The sequence below is a fragment of the Bos taurus genome, chromosome 15, assembly GCF_002263795.3.
Source record: "Bos taurus isolate L1 Dominette 01449 registration number 42190680 breed Hereford chromosome 15, ARS-UCD2.0, whole genome shotgun sequence".
In the NCBI taxonomy this organism is placed as follows: Eukaryota; Metazoa; Chordata; class Mammalia; order Artiodactyla; family Bovidae; genus Bos; species Bos taurus.
The window spans coordinates 62370317-62397125 of record NC_037342.1 but is presented as its reverse complement, the minus strand read 5'-3'; the positions used below and the strand labels follow the sequence as shown (position 1 = coordinate 62397125).

At 37.6% G+C, this 26809-nt stretch overlaps 1 protein-coding gene across 3 annotated transcripts in view; it reads right to left on the bottom strand.

Annotated features, from left to right (window-relative positions):
• Nucleotides 1-26809, bottom strand: part of ELP4 (elongator acetyltransferase complex subunit 4) — a 257443-nt gene that overhangs the window by 156828 nt on the left and 73806 nt on the right. For all 3 annotated transcript variants that reach the window (NM_001038684.2, XM_059874954.1, XM_010812747.4), the window contains exon 5: nucleotides 18027-18166. In NM_001038684.2, coding sequence (NP_001033773.1) covers nucleotides 18027-18166 — 140 coding nt within the window. The remainder of the gene's footprint in view (nucleotides 1-18026; nucleotides 18167-26809) is intronic.

Here is a 26809-nt window from a genome sequence, read left to right as displayed (position 1 = left end):
CTAAGTCACTTCAGTCGTGTCCGACTCTGTGCGACCCCATAGATGGCAGCCCACCAGGCTCCGTCGTCCCTGGGATTCTGCAGGCAAGAACACTGGAGTGGGTTGCCACTTCCCTCTCCAGTGCATGAAAGAGAAAAGTGGAAGTGAAGTCGCTCAGTTGTGTCTGACTCTTAGCGACCCCATGGACTGCAGCCTACCAGGCTCCTCCGTCCATGGGATTTTCCAGGCAAGAGTACTGGAGTGGGGTGCCATTGCCTTCTCCAGATGAAATTCTGAACATCACAATTTCATAAAAACTGAAGTGCCTAATACTGTAGAAGCTGTGGGTGATCTTAAAAATACAAAAGCATTTGCTTTACTGTGATCTTAAGTAAAGTGATCATATAGGTAGAAGTGCCCGCCATAGGACAGAAGAAAATATAATTTGAAGCATTCAGGTAACATTAAAGAATACTCTTAAGAAGCTAGGAAATGCAGCAAACCATTTAAATAAATGTGCACAAAATTAATGATAAGTGGTTCAGCAAAAATATATGCACATCTTTGTAAACGTTTTATTGAACAGTCACACCCAGTTTAAAAGTACATCTCTAATAACAACAACAAAAGAAAACCAAGAGAAGACAATGGTGTTCTGTGCAAAACAAGTATTACTCCAATTGAAGGATTTGGCAATACAAGTACTTCTCATACACTTATTTCTCCATTTTCAATGAAAATACAATGGATTAAACGAAGGAGATATTTTTCTACCCTAACAAAATTAGAGTGAGGAAATGTGTCTATAAATAATCATATTCCACAAGGACAACGATGTGACTATTTCTCATCTTAACACGTATTTGTCCTAGCGAGTCCAACTATTAGAACAGTGTTTTTGTTTGAACACAACAGATTCAATTTCTATCTGGGTCAATTAGCTTCAGCGGCTACAATCTGCTCCAAGATTTTATTATGAAATGAATTCCAGCCAATCATTTGACGAAAGTCACTATGGGTTAAAGGAGGGTGGATCAGAAACATATCCAGTGTATCCTAATCCACCAATAATGAATCTACCTAAGACCATTATTATTTCATAAATTCAAAAAGTTTCTCAAGTATTTTTCCCTCTGCCCTAAGTTGTTCGATAATAAAATCTGCTTCAAGTATTTGGTAGTAAATTTGGTGTCTAAAAGGCCCATTACTAAATACCACATACATAAATTACTTTTTTAATTTTAGTTGCTACCATTTATCCATTTCATCTTTTCACAGCTTGATAAGATAACTATAGTAGATCTTCAATGGTTTGGAGACAGTGGTTCTTCTGGTATGAGAACAAAAACAAGACATAAAGCCAAGTATGCCTTAGTCTTTTTTCTTATTTCACATTGACATACATAATCCAATCACTAACAGTGATTAGAAGATTATAATAAAATAAATTTCTCCAAACTAGTAAGATTTCTAGGAAAATAAACACTTTGATCAATGGGAAAAAAATCATACATTTAGGTATACTGAGGATATTCATTTTTAGATACATGGATTAGGACTTATAAAACTGAACTAGTTTATATAATATTAACATTAAAATACTAAGTATTGTTAATCTTCATGAGATACAAGTCCTTGTCAACAATATTTTATAGTAATACATTTTTTACTGAAAATAAATATTTCTTGTGTCATCTAAATTTTTTTTATTAAACCTCTTTTTAAATTTTGAGGATGTTGCCTTTTTATTTGTTCAGCAGTCTAGTAACTCATAAAACAGTTGTTAAGAAGTAAATCCAGTTACAAATATGACCCTGGCTTCCTTATTGTTTCCAAACATTTAACAAAGGTAAGTTATCATGGTATGTACAACATATCCCACAAGCAGCACATTTCAAATCACATATATTATTTTGCCTGATTTTCATAATTTTTGATAACTTTCATAGTAAAATTACCTATCATGAAATTCTACAATGTCTTTAAAACTACGCTGCTGCTGCTGCTAAGTCGCTTCAGTCATGTCAGACTCTGTGCGACCCCATAGACGGCAGCCCACCAGGCTCCCCCGTCCTACAACAGTACAAAAATTATTAAAAATTAGAATTTTAACTTTACCTTTAAAATATAGGGCATTTAAAATTTTCTTTAGTTAAAAAATTGTCCAGGTGCATTGTTTATGTATCTGGTATTACCATGCTGTCTGATAGGAATTTCTTTATCTTAATAAAACAAATATGGACAAAAGGGGCCCAATTACCCAATGTAAACCTATATGCTGATGCCCAAGTTAACATCTTTAAAAAGTTGACAAAACACATGAGCCTTTCATGCCTTATCAATGTCCATCCTCCCCCAATTTTCAGCAATAGGTCCAAAGCATATTTGCATCAGAGAACTGTAATTTATATCAAGAAATGGCATTAGTTTTCCTGAGAAAGGTAATTTTGTCATTTAATCTAATTGAGAAAGATAAAAAATACTACTGTAAAAAAATCAGATATATATCTAGAAAATAAATCTGGTAATCAGATAATAAATAATACATAATTACCTTATCAAACAACGAACAAAGGAATACTACAGAGGTCTTAATGTGATCAAAGAATAAATGTATCAACAACAAAAAAGCTTAGGTAACAGGAGATAAGATTTTATCTGTGAAAAAACATTACAAAATAAAATCAGTATATGTGAAATTAACTAGTTGATAAGTGAAAGTTAACGCTTAGATAATAAATATGATATATCAACTGGCAAAGTATCTGGCACATTAAATATTCAAAAACCTTTTGCATCACTGTCACATCATTTGATCATTATGGTAACTTTGTGAGGCAAATACAGCCATTAACTCCATTTTATGGTTGAGAACATTAAGACCCATTAGAGACTAAGTAATTTGACCATGGCTGTACAACAATTAAGTAACAGAAGTGGCACCTAAAATTCAAGTTTTCTAAAACTTCAAGTTCTTTTGGTTAAACTAGAGTGAGGTCCAGAATCAATGAAAAGTCTCTGGATCTAAATACAGATGAGGTTTGAACATGGCTCAATTCAACACAGTCAAAGTATTCAGATATACAGTCATATATATGGGTGTGCCTACTCAATTGTGTCTGACTTCTTGTGACCCCATGGACTATAGCATGCCAGGCTCCATTGGATTCTCCAGGCAAGAATACTGGAATGGGTTCCCATTTCCTTCTCCAGGGGATCTTCCGACCCAGGGATCAAGCCCATGTCTCCTGCAGCTCCTGCGATGGCAGGAAGATTCTTTACCACTGAGCCACCTGTCATAGGAAGGTATTTTTCTTTTAGTTGCATTGGTGAGGACTTTACCAATAGGAAGGCCTTGTATTAACTCGGTGTATGGACTGCAAGGAGATCCAACCAGTCCATTCTGAAGGAGATCAGCCCTGGGATTTCTTTGGAAGGAATGATGCTAAAGCTGAAACGCCAGTACTTTGGCCACCTCATGCGAAGAGTTGACTCACTGGAAAAAGACTCTGATGCTGGGAGGGATTGGGGGCAGGAGGAGAAGGGGACGACAGAGGATGAGATGGCTGGATGGCATCACTGACTCGATGGACGTGAGTCTGAGTGAACTCCGGGAGTTGGTGATGGACAGGGAGGCCTGGCGTGCTGCGATTCATGTGGTCGCAAAGAGTCGGACACGACTGAGCGACTGATCTGATCTGATGGTTTGTAAAGAAAATTCAATATTGAAAAGCACATATTTACAAATATAGAAACTAGGTACCAGTATAGCACAATGGAAAGTGTGCTCAAGATCTGGGTTCTAGTTCTATCTGTACCAGCAACTGGAGCAGAATACGTGATTTGAGGCCAATTCTTTACATTTTCTGTTCTGAACTTTGAAATTTTCTCATCTGTAAACCAAAGGAGCATACTAGATAATCTCTGTTGTCCATTCTAACTTAAAATTACATGATTCAAGGATTAATTTTCTTTTCTATTTTAAGAATGACTTTCCTCATTAAAATGATTCACTGTTAGCTTTTTAAAAGAACTTCTGGTGCATTTAAATACTGATGTTAACTACTTCTTAAGAAGAGAAACTATTATAACTATCAATTATGATTGACTTAAACTAAAGATGAAGCATTTTTGATATTATGCAAATCACTGAGAAAATATAATTTGTATTACCAAAAAACTATTTATACATATATTTCAGGTATTCATCTATGACAAAAGGTGAGACATACTTGTAAGGCTGTAGGCACAATATCAAATGTTTCAACTAACTGTGTAAAACAGTTTGCTGAGCTAAAGTTATATTAGCATACAATTTGCATGTGGCTATAAAGACTGTGAAGTCTACTCACAAGTAATTTTCAAGTTAAAAATTCCATTATTATTACACTGAAGGATGTCATTTATTGATTTTTCTTTTCTGATGCTTTTTGCCTAAGGACATTGAGTTTGATTCTCTTCACCATGGATACTCAATTAAGAGAACATAAAGAGACCAGGAATGTGTTAAGGGAACAAAGGTGGGCTGTGGCCAGCACAGACCTCTGGACCACAGCTGGGAAAGTACTAAGATCATGAAGATAGAAGAACTGTATGCATCTTGAAACAACCCACTGACTGACAGGGGCACTGCTGAGAATGGTTATGATCCTTCACGAAAAATAATTCAGTTCAATTAGTCTGATCTGCACTAATTATTGATATAAAAAAGTCACTGGATTATGTCTCCTACTACCCATCTTTTCTGCTGTCATCTCTCCAACTTTGTGTCATTACTCATCTTTCAAACACCCTGGCCTTTCAGTTTCTTGACCATCTCTCTTCCAACAATCTTGTCTCCATTCAACCTCTAATATCCATTTCCATGGTCATACCCTAGATCTTGTCATCATCAATAACTGCTATCCTTGTATAATCTCAGTTCATATACTCTTCTCCCTACAACCACCACTTTCTGTCTTTTCAGTCAGAGTACCATTTAACTAGAATAGTAGTTTTGCTGAGAAAGTGAGACAAAGCAAGAGAAGGGCAAGGAAGTGAAGATTAAAGCTGACCATGGATCAAGATGGTTAATTAGCTGAAAGAGTTTATCAAGGCAGGTGAGAGATGGTAGCCAACAGTACAGTGGTCTCAGTAAACTCAAATGCTTGTATGGGGTTTCTGCATAGCTTATTTATTTTATACATAGTAGTTTGTACTTTTTAATCCCCTATCCTTATCCTGCCCCTCCTCCCTTCCCTCTCCCAACCGGTAACCACTAGTTTGTGCTCTATACCTGAGAGTCTGTTGCTGCTTTGCTTTATTCATTCATTTTATTTTTTAGATCCCATGCATAAGTGATAACATAGTATTTGTCTTTCTCTGACTTATTTCACTAGGCATAATACTCTCCAGGTCCATCCATGATGTTGCAAATGGCAAAATTCCATTTTCAATGACTAAGTAATATTTCATTGTATATGTATATCATATCTTCTTTATCCACTTTTCTGTTAATGGACACTTAGCTTGCTTTCATATCTTGGTTACTGAAAATAATTTCACTATGTAGATTGAGGTGCATGTATTTTTTTGTAAACAATCTTAATAAGTGTTTTCACTTGTTAAGTCTTTTAATAGTCTATATATCAGGAGAAATTGAACTCCAAATGTGTTTTTCTCAAAGGAAAGAATGGGATAGGGAAAAGAGAGCTGATTGTCCAGATTGAAAAATCAGCTGAAGTAGTTTTATTTTTTTCCCAAAGAAAAAGTAATTTTACTGATTCCTATAAATGGGATGATGGCAACAATGGTAACGTACACTCTCACTTTTGACACACTTTCCTAGAACTGTTTTAACAATGCACACTTGTACAATTAAGATGAGTGACATTTGTTTCTCTACACTATCTTTAACACAACACATTATCATTTTAAATATTTAATAGCTGAAAAATTGGTATTTCTTTGGTTTTTGCTTATATTTCTTTGATTACTAGTTAGCCTTATTTTAGCTATTTCTATATCTTTTTTGAGAACAGCCTCTTGATTTCTTCTGCCCATTTTGTATTAGGGCACTCAACTTGTTCTTACTAATTTAAAAATGGCTTTAATTTACTAAATATGTATAAGTATATATATCTATATATACATATATTTTTACTTTTAAAAATTCTGAAACAATCTCAAATTTATAGAAAAGTTGTATACATAAAACAAAAATCTTTATTCTCTATTTCACTGGAGAATAAGTTGCTGACATGATGACTCATCACTTCTTGGGGTATGATTCCTACAAACAAAAACATTCCCCTATATAACAATAATATAGCCATCTGACTTAGGATATTGATATAATTAGGAAATTGGATACTACCACCAAATCTTCAGATCCCATTCAAGTTTTGCCACCTGTGCTAGTACCATCCTTCATCGCAAAAGGATTGAATTCAGAATCATGTGTTACATCTAAATTGTCTCTTCAGCCTCCTTTAACCTGCAAATTCCTCACGTTTTTCTTGACTTTTATAATCTTGACACTTAAGGATTCCAGGCCAGCCATTTGGTAGAATGTTCCCAACTTGGGTTTGTCTGATGTTTCCTCATGGGTATGTTTACATTATGAATACCTGGTAGGAATATCACAGAAGTATTGCTGAGTTCTTTTTGTTTCATGCTATCAGGGGATACATAACTTCAATTTGCCCCATTACTGGTGATCTTAATTTGATTAAGGTGATGTATACCAGGCTTCTCCACCATAAAATTATATTGTCCCCTTCTTAGTCATCAGTATTTTGTGGCAAGGTACTTTGAGGGTATGTAAATATCTTGTTTGTTAATAATGTATTTATTTGTTCATTTTTGTCTATAAATATTCATGACTTCCTGTTTTATTAAATGGGTTACAATCCATTACTATATTTATTTATTTTGATGCTCAAATTGTCTTTTCTTTGGCCAGTGGGAGTTCTTTTGAGCTGGCTTCTTATCTTTTTGACATGCCCTCATCATTCTTCAAGCACATCTAAGAATAAAAAAATGTTACAGATTTATTGTTTTCTTTCCTTTGAATCAAAGATTTCTCCAAAGAGTTCTGATTCCTCCAAAGAGAATCACTAGATATACTGTTTGCTATTTCCCCACTCCAAGATTTTAAACATTCTTTTTAGTGAACTCGTGAACTCACTCAGTCGTGTCTGACTCTTTGCAACCCTGTGGACTGTAGCCCACCGGGCTCCTTTGTCCATGGGATTCTCCAGGAAAGAATACTGGAGTGGGTTGCCATTTCCTTCTCCAGGGGATCTTCCCAACCCAGGGATTGAACCCAGGTCTCCCAGATGGCAGGCAGATGCTTTATCCTCTGAGCCACTAGGGAACACTCTCTTTAATTTTCTTCTATTACTTTTATAATTTAATTTATTGTATTTAAATCTTTAACTCTTTGGAAATATAGTTTGATATGAGATATAAAGATTTCATTATATTAACCCCAAAGGGTTAGACTTTACACACTTATTTGAAATCCCTTTCCTTTATGAAAAAAATGTTTTCATCATAAAAATTCAAACATATAAAACATAGAAGGGATAGGAAAAAAACCCCCCAAAATCCACCACTCAAAGGTAAACATTGTTAACAATTTGACGAATGTTCTTTCAGATACTGCTCTATATCAATCCCTCTTACTTTACTGAGAAAAATTACTGTGGGATGTTAGGAAGCATGATGATAAAAATATTTGATTCTGAAGAGTATTTTACCAATAAACAAACATAAACAGAGTTATTACGACTATTTATTTAATTCTGGCATTTCACTCATAACCTTTCCAATACTGATGTATATACATACTGAATCTCATAGTGTAAGACGAGCATTTAGCTTCCAGACTTTCATGAGTTTTTTCTACCAAATATCACTAAGTACATTTAAGAACCTAAGTTAATGTGTACTGAGTTTTTGTTAGAAAAGAATTTCGGAAAAGCTATATAAAGTTTTATATAAACAGGACTGCTGTTGCTGTTTAGTCACTAAGTTGTGTCTGACTCTTTGCAGCCCTATGGACTACAGCCCATCAGGCTCCTCTTGCCATGGGATTTTCCAGGCAAGAATACTGGAGTGGGCTGCAGTCCTTCTCCAGGGGATCTTCCTGACCCAGGGATCGAACCCATGTCTCTTGCTTTAGAAGGCAGAGTCTTTACTGTCAAGCCACCTGGGAAGCCCTATATATATATGCCCCATGGGAAGCCCAGGGAATATAGGTAGAAACTGCTTCTACCTATATCCCTTCATGAATACATTTTTAAAGCATGGTACGACACCTGCCTACTTCTCTGAACTCATCAACCCTATTTCTCAGAACTCATCTTTGTAACACTTGTTATCACTCACTCTATTTCAACAACTAGGCTTTTCAGGTACTTGAAAACACCAGTTACTTTCCTTTCCTAGTACACCTGCTGTTCCCTAAGCCAAGAAAACTTCTTGGCTTAGTGCTCTCTGTAAGACCACTTTTTTCTTCTTATGATTTTTTTTCAAGTCTCAGGTTTAGGTCTTTAGAAAGGCCTCATCCTAAAACAACATAAAGTTTATTCCCTCCCCCCCTCAGTGTATGGAGAGTGTTCTTTGTCTTTATACTACTTATCACAATTCATAACGAGATCTTTATCTGTTTACTTGTTTCTTTTTGGCTGTGCCCCACGGCATGTGTGATCTTAGTTCCCCGACCAGTGACTGAACCTGTGCCCCCCTGTGCTGGAAGTGCGGTCTTAATCACTGGACCACCAGTGAAGTCCCTTCTTATTTTATTAATTTTTTTTTAAATTGTACTTATTCTAATTTTCACCCTGCTTATTTAACTTATATGCAGAGTACATCATGAGAAATGCTGGACTGGAAGAAGCATAAGCTGGAATCAAGATTGCCGGGAGAAATATCAATAACCTCAGAAATGCAGATGACACTACCCTTATGGCAGAAAGTGAAGAGGAACTCAAAAGCCTCTTGATGAAAGTGAAAGAGGAGAGTGAAAAAGTTGGCTTAAAGCTCAACATTCAGAAAACGAAGATCATGGCATCTGGTCCCATCACTTCATGGGAAATAGATGGGCAAACAGTGGAAACAGTCTCAGACTTTATCTTTTGGGGCTCCAAAATCACCGCAGATGGTGACTGCAGCCATGAAATTAAAAGATGCTTACTCCCTGGAAGGAAAGTTATGACCAACGTGGATAGCATATTGAAAAGCAGAGACATTACTTTGCCAACGAAGGTCCGTCTAGTCAAGGCTATGGTTTTTCCAGTGGTCATGTATGGATGTGAGAGTTGGACTGTGAAGAAAGCTGAGTGCTGAAGAATTGATGCTTTTGAACTGTGATGTTGGAGAAGACTCTTGAGAGTCCCTTGGACTGCAAGGAGATCCAACCAGTCCATTCTGAAGGAGATCAGCCCTGGGATTTCTTTGGAAGGAATGATGCTAAAGCTGAAACTACAGTACTTAGGCCACCTCATGCAAAGAGTTGACTCATTGGAAAAGACTCTGACGCTGGGAGGGATTGGGGGCAGGAGGAGAAGGGGACGACAGAAGATGAGATGGCTGGATGGCATCACCGACTCGATGGATGTGACTTTGAGTGAACTCTGGGAGATGGTGATGGACAGGGAGGCATGGCATGCTGCTGAGATTCATGGGGTTGCAAAGAGTCGGACACAACTGAGTGACTGAACTAAACTGAACTGATTCTAAAAAAAAATATTTTTAATTATGCTTTCTTATGCTATAAATGGTCAAGGATAACAGTTTACTACAATAAACCTAGTGCTTAACATGATTCTACACTCATAAAAGGTACTCAGGAGCATACAAGGTATTCACGCCAGAGAAGGTGTTCAATAAATATTGTTAGATATATGGTTATGCTTACTTACACCTGTAAATGGCACTATCCTAGTTCTCATGTCTAAAAGCATTCTTGATATTCCCTTTACTCTTTCCACAACCACAATGATATCAGAGATCAGAGAGGCAGCAAGGAACCAGATTAGGTAAGGACATGTAGACCTTGTGGATCTCTGTTTGCATATAGGTTTTTTATTCTGGGTGAGATGGGATGTCATTAAAGGTTTGAGCCAGAGGAGTGATAAGAGAAAAAGTTGGCTTAAAGCTCAACATTCAGAAAATGAAGATCATGGCATCCGGTCCCACCACTTCATGGGAAATAGATGGGGAAACAGTGGAAACAGTGTAAGACTTTATTTTTCTGGGCTCCAAAATCAACTACAGATGGTGACTGCAGCCATGAAATTAAAAGACGCTTACTCCTTGGAAGGAAAGTTATGACCAACCTAGATAGCATATTCAAAAGCAGAGACATTACTTTGCCAACAAAGGTCCATCTAGTCAAGGCTATGGTTTTTCTGGTGGTCATGTATGGATGTGAGAGTTGGACTGTGAAGAAGGCTGAGCGCCGAAGAATTGATGCTTTTGAACTGTGGTGTTGGAGAAGACTCTTGAGAGTCCCTTGGAGTGAAAGGAGATCCAACCAGTCCATTCTGAAGGAGGTCAGCCCTGGGATTTCTTTGGAAGGAATGATGCTAAAGCTGAAACTCCAGTACTTTGGCCACCTCATGCGAAGAGTTGATTCTTTGGAAAAGACCCTGATGCTGGGAGGGATTGGGGGCAGGAGGAGAAGGAGACGACAGAGGATGAGATGGCTGGATGGCATGACTGACTCGATGGACGTGAGTCTCAGTGAACTCCGGGAGTTGGTGAGGGACAGGGAGGCCTGGCGTGCTGCGATTCATGGGGTCGCAGAGAGTCGGACACGACTGAGCGACTGATCTGATCTGATCTGAATGCTGTGAAACTGTACTGTCTAATAAGACAGTACTTGTCACACATGGAATGAGAAATCAAGTTGGCCTTGGGAAGCATCATTATGAACAAACCTAGTGGAGGTGATGGAATTTGTTGAGCAATTTCAAATCCTAAAAGATGATGCTGTGAAAGTGCTGCACTCAACATGCCAGCAAATTTGGAAAACTCAGCAGTCGCCACAGGACTGCAAAAGGTCAGTTTTCATTCCAATCCCAAAGAAAGGCAAAGCCAAAGAATGTTCAAACTATAGCACAATTGCACTCATCTCACATGCTAGCAACGTAATGCTCAAAATTCTTCAAGCCAGGCTTCAACAGTATGTGAACCGTGAACTTCCAGATGTTCAAGCTGGATTTGGAAAAGGCGGAGGAATCAGAAAACAAATTGCTAACATCTGTTGGATCATTGAAAAAGCAAGAGAGTTCCAGAAAAACATCTACTTTTGCTTTATTGACTATGCCAAAGCCTTTGACTGTGTGGATCACAACAAACTGTGGAAAATTCTTGAAGAGATGGGGATACCAGGCCAACTGACCTGCCTCCTCAGAAATCTGTATGCAAGTCAAGAAGCAACAGTTAGAACTGGACATGGAACAACAGACTGGTTCCAAATTGGGAAAGGTGTACGTCAAGGTGTACTGTCATCCTGCTTATTTAACTTATATGCAAAATACATCATGAGAAATGCTGGACTGGATGAAACATAGCTAGAATCAAGATTGCCAAAAGAAATATCAGTAACCTCAGATATGCAGATGACACCACACTTATGGCAGAAAGAGAAGAACTAAAGAGCCTCTTGATGAAAGTGAAAGAGGAGAGTGAAAAAGTTGGCTTAAAACTCAGCATTCAGAAAACTAAGATCATGGCATCTGGTCCCATCACTTCATGGCAAATAGATGGGGAAACAATGGAAACAGTGACAGACTTTATTTTCCTGAGCTCCAAAATCACTGCAGATGGTGACTGCAGCCATGAAATTAAAAGGCAACTGCTCCTTGGAAGGAAAGTTATAACCAATCTAGACAGCATATTAAAAAGCAGAGACATTATTTTGCCAACAAAGGTCCATCTAGTCAAAGCTGTGTTTTTTCCAATAGTCATGTATGGATGTGAGAGTTGGACTATAAAGAAAACTGAGTGCCTAAGAATTGATGCTTTTGAACTGTGGTGTTGGAGAAGACTCTTGAGAGTTTCTTGGACAGCAAGGAGATCCAGCCAGTCCATCCTAAAGGAAATCAGTCCTGAATATTCATTGGAAGGACTGATGCTGAAGATGAAACTCCAATACTTTGGCCACCTAATGGGACAAACTGACTCATTTGAAAAGACCCTGATGCTGGGAAAGATTGAAGGTGGGAGGAGAAGGGGATGACAGAGGATGAGATGGCTGGATGGCATCACCGACTCAATGGACATGAGTTTGAGTAAACTCCAGGAGTTGGTGATGGACAGGGAAGGCTGTCATGCTGTAGTCCATGAGGTTGCAAAGAGTTGGAGATAACTGAGCAACTGAACTGAAGTCACACATAGCTACTTACACTTGAACTAATAAAACAAAAATTTCAATGTCATATTGAAAATACTCATTATTAGTTGCATGTGGCTTGTGGCTGCTATTTTGGACAGTACAGGCATAGAAAATTTCCATCCTTGAAGAAAGTGCTATTGGACAGTACTATGTGAAAAAGTTCATGAGGGCTGCTTTGGACACAAAAATAGGAGCCACCAAAAAGCAGGGAGAAAGATTAATTAGGAGGCTATGCCAAGAGTCCTGGCAAGAAATATGGGTGACTTAGGTTTAGCATGGTGGAGGTAAGGGATGCAAGAAGTGATCAGGATCTGGATATACTGAAGATATAGTTGACAGGATTTACCGATAGATTGAATATAGGGAGTGGGACAGAGAAAGGGTCAACAATTGGAGAGAGACAATTGTTGGAAAGAGACAAGGGAGACAAGGGTCAACAACTGCTTTATTGAAGGAAGACTAGAAATATGAAAGAATATACATAAAATACATAACTAAGAGAGAGTACATCTATGGGCAAGATGACTGGGATTAGGAATGTGGGAATAAGGTGGAAGATACCAAAACAACCAATGAAAATAGCATGCTAGAATGCTAGAATGATCAATTAAATTCCATGTACCCAAAGGCCCCCTTGAAGAACAGAAAGAAGAAAGAAAGGTAAACATATAAGCAAGTCATTTCTCTTCATTGGTCAAAATGAGGTTCAGGATAATAGTTCTCTCTCTACAGTTTCAGATAACACCTTTTTACTTTAATTATATCACCAGCAGATAAACAGGTAGATAAAATTCCTCCTCACACTTATATCTTTGATTTTCTTTAGCTCCGAGATTTATATCATTATATCATTTATTACATATCCTTCGAATAGAGTAGTTTATAGTCTAATTCTGTAACTTTATGATTCTGTTATGCACCTTTAATCTCACCTAGAAGCTCTCTTCCAAAATTCCTTTTTCGTGAGTAAATTTTCTACTTATAACTTCTAAATATACTATGGTTCTCTGCTTCTCAATCTAAGAAAAAAATCTGTATTTTTGAAATAAAATATACTCTTACATGGCTATGTTTCAGCTATTGGTTTCATCCCACTAAATCTCTGTGCTAAGAACAGGACTACAGTTAATCTGAGTTATAACTATATTTTATGCTTTGATTCACTAATTCATTGACTATCAACTTAATACTTGTGTCCTAGATTCAGACAATAAATAGATGAAAAAAAATTATAACTTTTCCTCAAGGATTTCCAAAGCCTAGTGGGAACATAAGAATGTAGACAAAACAAATAATTAAGTGTAATGAAATTAGTGTTTTGACAAAAGTGCAAACAAAGGAATATTAGTAGGAACATATGGCAGAGAAGGCAATGGCACCCCACTCCAGCACTCTTGCCTGGAAAATCCCATGGATGGAGGAGCCTGGTGGGCTGCAGCCCATGGGGTCGCAAAGAGTCGGACACGACTGAGAGACTTCCCTTTCAGTTTTCACTTTCCTGCATTGGAGAAGGAAATGGCAACCCATTCCAGTGTTCCTGCCTGGAGAATCCCAGGGACAGTGGAGCCTGCTGGGTTGCCGTCTATGGGGTCGCACAGAGTCGGACATGACTGAAGCGACTTAGCAGCAGCAGCAGCAGGAACATATGGGGAACACACAGCTATGATTTGTCTATGAAAATACTACAGAGGTTTATCTAGAAGTTTCACTTACTATGGTAAAGAGACTTTGCAGGATAAGAAAAATGAAATGACTGCTAAAATTGTAAATAGTATTCCTATCCACTTTCCACTGTTTTTCTCCTAGAAATTCTCCCAGAAAGATAACTAGTTCTCTTAGAATTTAGTTCATTCTAGTTAATACAAAACTTTTAGTTACTACTAGCTATTGTTGGAGAAGGCAATGGCACCCCACTCCAGTACTCTTGACTGGAAAATCCCATGGATGGAAGAGCCTGGTAGGCTGCAGTCCATGGGGTCATGAAGAGTCACACTCGACTGAGTGACTTCACTTTCATGCATTGGAGAAGGAAATGGCGACCCACTCCAGTGTTCTTGCCTGGAGAATCCCAGGGATGGCAGAGCCTGGTGGGCTGCAATCTATGGGGTCACACAGAGTCAGACACAACTGAAGCGACTTAGCAGCAGCAGCAGCAGCTACTGTTAGCATAGATATGTAAAAGTAAAATCTTGAATTTCAAAAAAAAAAACACAGGAAAACAAAATCAATTATTTACTACCAACTGTATGTAAACTCAGTATTAAAGACTCAATATATTTATAATTTAAAAAGTACCACTTTACAATATAGTGGGTAAATTAGTTGGCTTGGGGTACTAGAACAAAATATTGGGTGGCTTAAACAACAGGAATTAATTTTATTGCTGTTCTGGAGACTAGAAGTCCAAGATCATGGTGCCAGCAGGGTTGGTGTCTGGTGAGAATCAGGGTTAGTGTTGGGTTGCAGATGGTCACCTTCTCGCTGTGAGCTCACATGGCTTTTCCTGGGTGTTTACTCAAGGAGAGAGTGGAGAACTCAGTGTCTCTCTTTCTTTTTTAAGGTCACCATCCTATCACACGAGGGCCCCACCCTCAAGACATCATCTAAGTGAGTGAAAGTCGCTCAGTTATGTCTGATTCTTTGCGACCTCATGTACTATACAGTCCATGAAATTCTCCAGGCCAGAATACTGGAATGGGTCACCTTTCCCTTCTCCAGGGGATCTTGCCAACCCAGGGATCAAACCTAGGTCTCATCTAACTAACTCCCAAATGCCCTATCTCCAAATTTTGGGGATTAGGGTTTCAACATATGCATTTGGCAGGGGAGGTGGATGGGATGAATACTAACATTCAGTCTAGAATAGTAGGTTAAGCAGTATGTTAGTAGATTCATGAATAAATAATAATTACAATATCTTTCTAGTAGAGAAAAAGAACTGTGCTTGGACATACCTATTAGCAAAGCTTACCTCAAAACAACATCAAATTAAAAAAAACAAATTGTAAACTGTTTTAGAATTATTCTCAAAATCAGTTTTTCTATTGTTTTATGTTTGAGGTGACCAGATTTATAACAGTAAAATACCAAAACAAAATTATCTAGGCAATATTATTGTAATACATTTCAAGATTCTACAACCAGGCTTTATTTTGAAAGTTTAAACTGTAGGTATGAACATTTTCCATTGGCAAATATACCAGTAATTTTAGTTATTATAGATTTCAAATGGCCTTCAGTTCTTCTTACTGTAAAGAAAAAACTTTATAGGTTTCAACAGCGCCTTTAGAAATTATAAAATTATACATTATATCCTCATACATGATAGACACAGCCATATCCTCTAGTCTTAATTATAGGAAAAGTATGGACAAGTGTAAGGCTTAGCTTTATTGTTTTATAAATGAACCAGTAAAGTTCATTTTAGTGAAATGAGCACATGCTTTTCATAAAATAAATCTCACATGGTAAAGTACCCATTTTCAAAATTAATTTAATTACATGTTTAAAGTTTAATTACATTTAATTAAGCATTTAAGTTTAATATGAAATAAATGAATTATCAGTTAACTACTATGAAATGAAATACTGCCTTGATAATTAAAATCTATAAATTTTCCTGTTCCATGTAAAACTGTTAGTTCTCAAAAATATTCTTAAAATATATTTAAAAAACTACATCCCCATATCTAATCAAGGTATAATTTTTCTGGTGCCCAGCTTCTTGTTGGGTTATACATTTACTGCAGCAGTAAATGGAGACAGCCTGGTAAAGAAAAGAGAGCAGGGGGTTTTGGATACTTGGGTTTGGTGTCAGCTTTACTCACTCACAGACTTAAACAGTAGTAAAGCTGTTCAGTGTCTTTGACCTCAAGTTTCCTACAAAGTGCAGATAATACTGCTTCTCTTGTAGGGTTGTTTGGAGGATAAATGAGATAGCCCATGGTCTAATGCCTGGAATATTACCTGATATTGATCAGGTTAATTGACAAATGTTAATTTCCCACCACTTTAGTTGCTAAGTGAATAAAAACCACTTTGTATTTTCTGGCTTAAAAGGTTTCATCTTTAATTTTTTTTAATTACAAAAGTAACACTATATCTTTTTTCATGTATTTACATCATAATTAATGTACATTTTTCAATTCCCTAAGCACTCCATGAATGGAGACAGAATAGCATTACTGCTAACAGAGATTTTTAAATCAGAAAGAACCAACTTTGAATCTGGGTTTTATGATTTACTTTTTGAGAAATCATGGAGACACTATTTTACTCTATTTCCCAAGTATGTGTATATGTATGTCTGGTTCAGTGAATGACAAAAATTAGAAACTAGTATAATCAATAAAATCAAATAAATGGAATAGTCTTCACTAAACTCTCAGGCAATATTTCTGGGAAAGAGACTCTAGATTTTTAAATCATACATCAACATTTAATAACTCATTTCGTTTTGAAAATAATGGTTTTACAGTGTAAAAGAGAACAACCTATTCTGTGAAGCAACAACCTATTCTGTGAAAACCTTCCCTTGATTCAACTGCAAGCAGTATGAATTAAAATTAAGTATTTCTTTATTGTTCTGTTGCTCAGTCATGTCTGACTCTCTGCAACCCCATGGACTGCAGCACACAGGCTTCCCTGTCCTTCACCATCTCCTGGAGCTTGCTCAAATTCATGTCCATTGAACTGGTAATGCCATCCAACCATCTCATCCTCTCCCTTCTCCTCTTGCCTTCAGTCTTTCCCAGCATCAGGGTCTTTTCTAATGAGTCAACTCTTCGCATCAGGTGGCCAAAGTATTGGAGCTTCAGCTTCAGCATCAGTCCCTCCAATTAATATTCAGGATTAATTTCCTTTAGGACTGACTGGTTTGCTCTTCTTAAAGTCCTAATACTTTAGAAATTATTCAATGTCAAGTCTTTAATTTTCAGAGTTTTGCCTTAATAAAGTTAGTAGCAGTATGAATTGGAGAAGGCAATGGCACCCCACTCCAGTACTCTTGCCTGGAAAAAATCCCATGGACGGAGGAACCTGGAGGCTGCAGTCCATGGGGTCGCTAAGAGTCGGACATGACTGAGCGACTTCACTTTCACTTTCATGCACTGGAGAAGGAAATGGCAACCCATTCCAGTATTCTTGCCTGGAGAATCCCAGGGACGGGGGAGCCTGGTGGGCTGCCGTCTATGGGGTCACACAGAGTCAGAAACGACTGAAGTGACTTAGTAGCAGCAGCAGCAGTATGAATATGTTGTGTTGGTTTATTATGTATCAAAAACATGGAACAACAACATGATTTTATACCATTTTCACTGCTATATTACTATCAATAAGCAATATTTATGTATCTTGTGCATTTGGGGCTGAAAGATCCTATTACTGAATTATTTCACATTTTATTGAAAACAAACAGTAGTTATTACAAATTTGGTATCCAGATTTGTCAAGTTGCAAATTAAAGAGTAATGATAGGTCCAACAGTTACAGGATTAGAAAAATCACATATAATGAAATAATATAAAACATTAAGGTTAAATATTACTTAGAAAACTAATATTTATTAGGATTTGTTCCTTTAAATAGGCATTCTTTCAAAGACTGTGGTAAAAATGTATTTTACTAACCTTTGAAATCAGAATTGAAATCATTAACTTACCAGGATTCTACATTAAAAGCTGATGATATTTTTTCTGGGAGAAAAAATCCATGCCACTTTGAGGTCTCAATGAGTTCTTGTGGTATCCTTTTTGATATATCATAATAGTGACCAAATCTTGAAGATGATACTGGTCCAGCCTGATAAGAAAATCCACACTGGTTGTTAAAAATTTATTTTCTTCAAACTGTAATTTACTTATCCTACATTCAGCAAGATACTGATATATTTATGCATTTTAATTCAAATATGGAAGAACTGATATATATAGACTTACTACATTAAAAAAATATATAACAAATTTGAAATATATCTCTATCCAAATATACCTTTATCCAAAGTTGAACTACTAACGGACTCTGCATGGCAACAGTTTCTAATAAAATCTCTGATCTTTATTTCCTTAATTTTCACTGTCTTGAATGCTACAAAACACAAAAATTTTAGAACACTCAACAAAATTAGGTACTATTTATAGAAACCGAGGCACTGCACAGGGTAGGTTCTTAGCTTATGTCACTAAGTAAGTGGCAATTTTGTAATCCAGAGAAGAAAGAGACATTCGCTTGCCACTAGGTGTCTGCATTTTAAGACTTCATGAATTCATATTAAATTAAACCCCCACAAACATCAAATTATACAGTAATACCGAATTAAAAAAAATTAAAGTCTAGTAGAAACACTATTCTCAGATTCAGAGTCTGGGGGTTTGTCATTCATTTGATATACAGAATAGCTCTTCATTCCTCCATAAGGTACTATTTGTTTTCATTAATAAAAAAGACCTATCAATTGGCTTAATCTAATCTTTTCAATACAATATATACAGATGTATGGTTTCAAAAACATGATTTATCCATTTGCCACGAAACTGCTAACACGTACATTATGTCACATTAAAATTTGTTTCTTAAAAAGAGGGAATAAGGTTTTTAAATGTAAAGTTATTAGTCTAAAGCAATTTAAACAAGGTCTGTTCTTTGGCCTATAATCTATTCTTTATCCGGATTATGGTTCAAAATGTTTTTACTGCAATCTCTGCTAGAGCTCATCTTTTTATTGTGTAAGTCCAAGTCCCCTTAATGTTTTAGAAAGGCCTTGACTAACTGAACTTTGATCTGATGTCTTCATTGAGAAAAACACCAGGTTGCCCATTTCAGATGCAAATCCCCCTAAGGCCCAATAGAATTTAGTAAAGACAGCAAAAAAGAAGAAACAAGAAGTTTCCAGGATCCTCTTTGAGAATCCTGGGGCACACTGGTGTCCTTAATCCACAGTGCTGCATGGATTAAGGTAGGTGATAACCTCTCCTGATTCAAAAGAATAAGCGGAGCGCCTACAAACTGGGTGGAGACTGGGATCTGGTAATAATGAAACACCATGCAATAAAAGCCTGGTCCATGTCAGAAGCCTCTGAAAAGGCCTCAATGTACCACATTCCCAGGCCTAGTAGGGAAGCTTGCAAAAGCCCACCTGAATCAAATAAGCATGAATAATCTATTTTAGCGGACTGGCCATGGGGAGAGAGAAAGAAAGAGAGACTTTTCGCTTCTTTTAAGTTAATAAATTTATTAGTGGACTGAAGGTTCTTGAAGTCCTATGCACTCTCAGAAATATGCTAAATTGCCAAGAAGCAAAGTATGCTTTTTAAGTTGCCGTCTACACCAATGTTTCTAATTATAATATTAATGTCATCGAAATCTGAGATTTGGGATGAATCAAGGCAGAAAACTGATTTCATGCTGTGACAGTCTACACACAGAACACAAATAATTCATCAAAATGTAAAAATTTATTTGGAAAATTTTAAAATTATAATTAAATTATTACTTTTTTTACAAATTAAGATTAGATATGGCAACTAAAATATCTATAGGGTAGACATTAAACATTTAATCACTGATGAAAAACTTTAATGCTGCAATAAAAATGAAAAATAAATACACTATTACAAGAAAAACAATTTTTTAAGTTTTTTTTCTACCCAAGACACCCCGAGCGTTAACGGATCATCAGATGATTGAAATGTTGTGAAATCTTCTAGAATTGTAAAATAAAGACTTAAAATATTTCCTTTAAAAAGGTCACTGAATGCTCTAAATCTAATAATAACAATGGTAATCCATGAAAAACTATCAACTTCCTGAAACAATAAATGCACTAAAAAAATTAAAGTATCATCAATAACTATTCCAATCAATAACTATTTACTCAGTTTGGTATAGTTTTACATAATGAACACTTAATTCACATTCATAAACTACCCTTTAACTCTGTCAGCTGTGGAAGAGAGTAAAACGGAATGGTTCAATACAAATTGACTATGCTACAGGTTTCCAAGAGGAGCAATGAAACAATACCCTCCCTCACCATGAATATGTCAGAAGGAAAGCAAAAATTCAGACAAGAGCTTCACCAGAAAAAAAACAGTCCAAACAAGACATTTTCTTAGTGTTATCATTTCTTGTTTCTCAGTACGGCATAACAGAAAGCAAGAATCCAAGCAGTTATAAACCATTTTGAGCATCAGTTCAATCATTAGAAACCAGAGTGAATAATAACAATTTCACCAGACTATTGTAAGAATCTAATGAAATACTGGAAATGAATATCTTGTAAATTATCAAGCACTAAACAAATATTATTAATTATTATTATTGTGTTATGATTCACTAGACGATTGTAAGATCCATCACTATCCTTTGCCATTAAACTGCTCTCCTGGAAAAATGGTATTTGTTGTCATCTAAAACATGTATATATCTATCACTGGACTGTTGTAGCTGAACTACTAAGATGGAAAGCCGAAGTGTAATGAGGATTTAATATAAGAGAGATCTAATATGCTGTTATAAATTGCCATTCTAAGCCTTGGTAGTAGAGCTCTACAGTATTAAAAAAATTAAGTCTTAGAATAGGCTGTAGGCCATCATCCTTGGAAGGGCATGGGCCTCCTGGTGGTTCAGGCAGTACAGAATCAGGAGACTTGGTTTGATCCCTGGGTCAGGAAGATTCCCTGGAGAAGGGAATGACAACCCACTCCAGTATTTATTCTTGCATAAAGAACTCCAGGGAAAGAGGAGCCTGGCAGGCTAGTCTATGGATTTGCAAAGGTGGACACAACCGAGCAACTAACACTTTTTCACTTTTATCAATCCTTGGGGTGAACAGGGAACAAGGTTTGGTTTAATGATTCGATAGGAAAGAAGGACACGTGTCCACACAGGAGAGAAAATCAAAATCACAGGATGAAGGAAAGTTGGCATCTACAAACTACACACCCCTCCAATGGGAAGAAGCACTACTTTATGCTTTACTGAGCTAGTGTTATTTATTTAAGTGTACATATTCTTATTCTAACCCCACGACCAAAGAGCCGTGGCTGCGTGGGCGCAGGAGGGCCTAAAGGAGCTATCCCACATTGAAGGTCAGAAAGGGTGGCGGTGAGGAGATACCCCTCGTCCAAGGTAAGGAGCAATGGCTGCGCTTTGCTGGAGCAGCCGTGGAGAGATACCCCACGCCCAAGGTAAGAGAAACCCAAGTAAGACGGTAGGTGTTGCAAGAGGGCATCAGAGGGCAAACACACTGAAACCATACTCACAGAAAACTAGTCAATCTAATCACACTAGGACCACAGCCTTGTCTAACTCAATGAAACTAAGCCATGCCCGTGGGGCAACCCAAGACGGGTGGGTCATGGTGGAGAGATTTGACAGGATGTGGTCCACTGGAGAAGGGAATGGCAAACCACTTCAGTATTCTTGCCTTGAGAACCCCATGAACAGTATGAAAAGGTAAAACGATAGGACACTGAAAGAGGAACTCCCCAGGTCAGTAGGTGCCCAATATGCTACTGGATATCAGTGGAGAAATAACTCCAGAAAGAATGAAGGGATGGAGCCAAAGCAAAAGGAATACGCAGCTGTGGATGTGACTGGTGATAGAAGCAAGGTCCGATGCTGGAAAGAGCAATATTGCATAGGAACTTGGAATGTCAGGTCCATGAATCAAGGCAAATTGGAAGTGGTCAAACAAGAGATGGCAAGAGTGAATGTCGACATTCTAGGAATCAGTGAACTGAAATGGACTGGAATGGGTGAATTTAACTCAGATGACCATTATATCTACTACTGCGGGCAGGAATCCCTCAGAAGAAATGGAGTGGCCATCATGGTCAACAAAAGAGTCTGAAATGCAGTACTTGGATGCAATCTCAAAAATGACAGAATAATCTTTGTTCGTTTCCAAGGCAAACCATTCAATATCACAGTAATCCAAGTCTATGCCCCAACCAGTAACGCTGAAGAAGCTTAAGTTGAACAGTTATATGAAGACCTACAAGACCTTTTAGAACTAATACCCCAAAAAGATGTCCTTTTCATTATAAGGGACTCGAATGCAAAAGTAGGAAGTCAAGAAACACCTGGAGTAACAGGCAAATTTGGCTGTGGAATACGGAATGAAGCAGGGCAAAGACTAATAGAATTTTGCCAAGAAAATGCACTGGTCATAACAAACACCCTCTTCCAACAACACAAGAGAAGACTATACAGGGACATCACCAGATGGTCAACACCGAAATCAGATTGATTATATTCTTTGCAGCCAAAGATGGAGAAGCTCTATACAGTCAGCATAAACAAGACCAGGAGCTGACTGTGGCTCAGACCATGAACTCCTTATTGCCAAATTCAGACTTAAATTGAAGAAAGTAGGGAAAACCACTAGACCATTCAGGTATGACCTAAATCAAATCCCTTATGATTATACAGTGGAAGTGAGAAATAGATTTAAGGGCCTAGATCTGATAGATAGAGTGCCTGATGAACTATGGAATAAGGTTCGTGACATTGTACAGGAGACAGGGATCAAGACCATCCCCATGGAAAAGAAATGCAAAAAAGCAAAATGGCTGTCTGGGAGGCCTTACAAATAGCTGTGAAAAGAAGAGAAGCGAAAAGCAAAGGAGAAAAGGGAAGATATAAACATCTGAATGCAGAGTTCCAAAGAATAGCAAGAAGAGATAAGAAAGCCTTCTTTGGCGATCAATGCAAAGAAACAGAGGAAAACAACAGAATGGGAAAGACTAGGGATTTCTTCAAGAAAATCAGAGATACCAAAGGAACATTTCATGCAAAGATGAGCTCGATAAAGGACAGAAATGGTATGGACCTAACAGAAGCAGAAGATATTAAGAAGAGATGGCAAGAATACACAGAAGAACTGTACAAAAAAGATCTTCACGACCCAGATAATCACGATGGTGTGATGATCACTGACCTAGAGCCAGACATCCTGGAATGTGAAGTCAAGTGGGCCTTAAAAAGCATCACTATGAACAAAGCTAGTGGAGGTGATGGAATTCCAGTGGAGCTATTCCAAATCCTGAAAGATGATGCTGTAAAAGTGCTGCACTCAATATGCCAGCAAATTTGGAAAACTCAGCAGTGGCCACAGGTCTGGAAAAGGTCAGTTTTCATTCCAATCCCAAAGAAAGGCAATGCCAAAGAATGCTCAAATTACCGCACAATTGCACTCATCTCACACGCTAGTAAAGTAATGCTCAAAATTCTCCAAGCCAGGCTTCAGCAATATGTGAACCGTGAACTTCCAGATGTTCAAGCTGGTTTTAGAAAAGGCAGAGGGACCAGAGATCAAATTGCCAACATCCGCTGGATCATGGAAAAAGCAAGAGAGTTCCAGGAAAACATCTATTTCTGCTTTAGTGACTATGCCAAAGCCTTTGACTGTGTGGATCACAATAAACTGTGGAAAATTCTTCAAGAGATGGGAATACCAGACCACCTGACCTGCCTCTTGAGAAATCTGTATGCAGGTCAGGAAGCAACAGTTAGAACTGGACATGGAACAACAGACTGGTTCCAAATAGGAAAAGGAGTACGTCAAGGCTGTATATTGTCACCCTGTTTATTTAACTTATATGCAGGGTACATCATGAGAAATGCTGGACTGGAAGAAACACAAACTGGAATCAAGATTGCCGGGAGAAATATCAATCACTTCAGCTATGCAGATGACACCACCCTTATGGCAGAAAGTGAAGAGGAACTCAAAAGCCTCTTGATGAAAGTGAAAGTGGAGAGTGAAAAAGTTGGCTTAAAGCTCAACATTCAGAAAACGAAGATCATGGCATCCGGTCCCACCACTTCATGGGAAATAGATGGGGAAACAGTGGAAACAGTGTCAGACTTTATTTTGGGGGGCTCCAAAATCACTGCAGATGGTGACTGCAGCCATGAAATTAAAAGACGCTTACTCCTTGGAAGGAAAGTTATGACCAACCTAGATAGCATATTCAAAAGCAGAGACATTACTTTGCCGACAAAGGTTCGTCTAGTCAAGGCTATGGTTTTTCCTGTGGTCATGTATGGATGTGAGAGTTGGACTGTGAAGAAGGCTGAGTGCTGAAGAATTGATGCTTTTGAACTGTGGTGTTGGAGAAGACTCTTGAGAGTCCCTTGGACTGCAAGGAGATCCAACCAGTCCATTCTGAAGGAGATCAGCCCTGGGATTTCTTTGGAAGGAATGATGCTAAAGCTGAAACTCCAGTACTTTGGCCACCTCATGCAAAGAGTTGACTCATTGGAAAAGACTCTGATGCTGGGAGGGCTTGAGGGCAGGAGGAGAAGGGGACGACAGAGGATGAGATGGCTGGATGGCAATACTGACTCGATGGATGTGAGTCTCAGTGAACTCTGGGAGTTGGTGATGGACAGGGAGGCCTGGCATGCTGCGATTCACGTGGTCGCAAAGAGTCGGACACGACTGAGCGACTGATCTGATTTTTATTCTTTTTTGCATTCCCTAAATGGGAATAGGACTATATTCTTAGAACTGAGTGATAATTTACATTAAAAGGCATCTCTGAAAATCGACAGAATGCCTTTCTGTTACATTTTGTTTTGGATTACTTGATTAAACTTTACTCATAGCAGTATTAACTCTATTTTTTCTCAAGTAAAATACAGAAAATCGGGGTTTTACTGTTGTTTTTATACTGATAATGGCAAGATAAGGTCTGGATTTATAAAGTAGATAATGACAAGTGATCATCAAAGTTTATCAGTCTTGGTAAATGATGTACAAAATTTCTGTGACAGGCAAATATACAGGCTAGTGACATTTCAAAGAAAAGCAAAGTCAGAAGATGAGTCTATTTTTCTAAACTTGATAGAACTTGCTTATAAATACTAGTAAACGAAAGCTTGTCCACTAGGTGTAAATTCAAAATAAGCTGCTACTTGGTGTGTATTCATTAATGCAACTTAACTCACTTTAACATTTAATTTACATACCAAATAATTCATTCACTCATGTATTCAACAAACAACTACTGAGCACCTACTACAGACCAGGAAAACAAAACAGTCAAAGTCTTTTTCTCCCACTGACTCACACTCTAGTCAGAGGAGATAGATGATATGCTATATGCTAAGTGGTGATAAGTTCTCTGAAGAAAAATATGGTGCTGAAAGGGTATGAGAGAGTGGTTTTATTTTATATAGAGTGACAAAGGAAGACATTCCCAATAGAGTGATATTTTAGTGGAGTCTTGAAGAAAATGGGAAAGTAAATCATCTGGAGAAAACCATTGTAAAATCATAAATCTAAAACACTCAAGCTCTAAGCCTTGAAAACTTAGGTTTACATGTAAATGTGTAACATCGCAGAAGTTTACTCCCATAGCAACAACTTCAAGCACACTATACTCTAAAAGGAAAAAACAGAATAAGCAGTATTACTCATATATAAAAGGGGGTAGGAAGAGTGTCTGCAATTACAATACAGAAAGAAACCAAAATTATAAAGAAATAAAGAATTTTCTCCCCAACTGAAACAGATTTCACAACAAGCAGTAAGAAAAATCTTAGTTTCAATTACTCGTATCTTCACTGACAACTTCACTTCAAGAGACCATGAAAAGACCAAAACCAAGACAAGAGTTTAAAAGAAAAGGAAATGGAAGATACAAGTATTTTATATAAAGTAAAACTGAATTGGTATACTACCTTTACACAAAAACCAAATTCAACTTGGAGTTTATGTTCTTAATGTCTTTCAGAACACACCAGCAGAAAAATTAGAAATACGGTTACTTTTTACAAAAGTCATCCTTAAGCCCAGTTACTTAAATGAATCTGTCAGATTACAGATTACGTGAAGTTTTTGCCATTAGGGTTCTCAAGTGTAAATCCTACACTGTTTTAATCCTTATAAATTAATTCACATTTTCCAAGCAGAGCAACTACATTTACTCTGGCCTCTTATACCCAGTTATCATTCACATTCTAAGCTATCTCTGCAACAATTTCTGACTGCTGAGCTTCCTTTCACTTTTTAATACAAATGTATGATTTTCTACCATACACATTTACCACAGTTTATTTAACTAGTTGCTTGCTGCTGCTAAGTCGCTTCAGTCATGTCTGACTCTGTGTGATCCCATAGACGGCAGCCTACCAGGCTCCCCCGTCCCTGGGATTCTCCAGGCAAGAACACTAGAGTGGTTGCCATTTCTTTCTCCAATGCAGGAAAGTGAAAAGTGAAAGTGAAGTCGCTCAGTCGTGTCCGACTCTTCGAAACCCCATGGACTGCAGCCCACCAGGCTCCTCCGTCCTTGGGATTTTCCAGGCAAGAGTACTGGAGTGGGGTGCCATTGCCTTCTCCAATGCATGAAAGTGAAAAGTGAAAGTGAAGTCGATCAGTCGTGTCCGACTCTTATGACCCCATGGACTGCAGCCTACCAGGCTTCTCTGTCCATG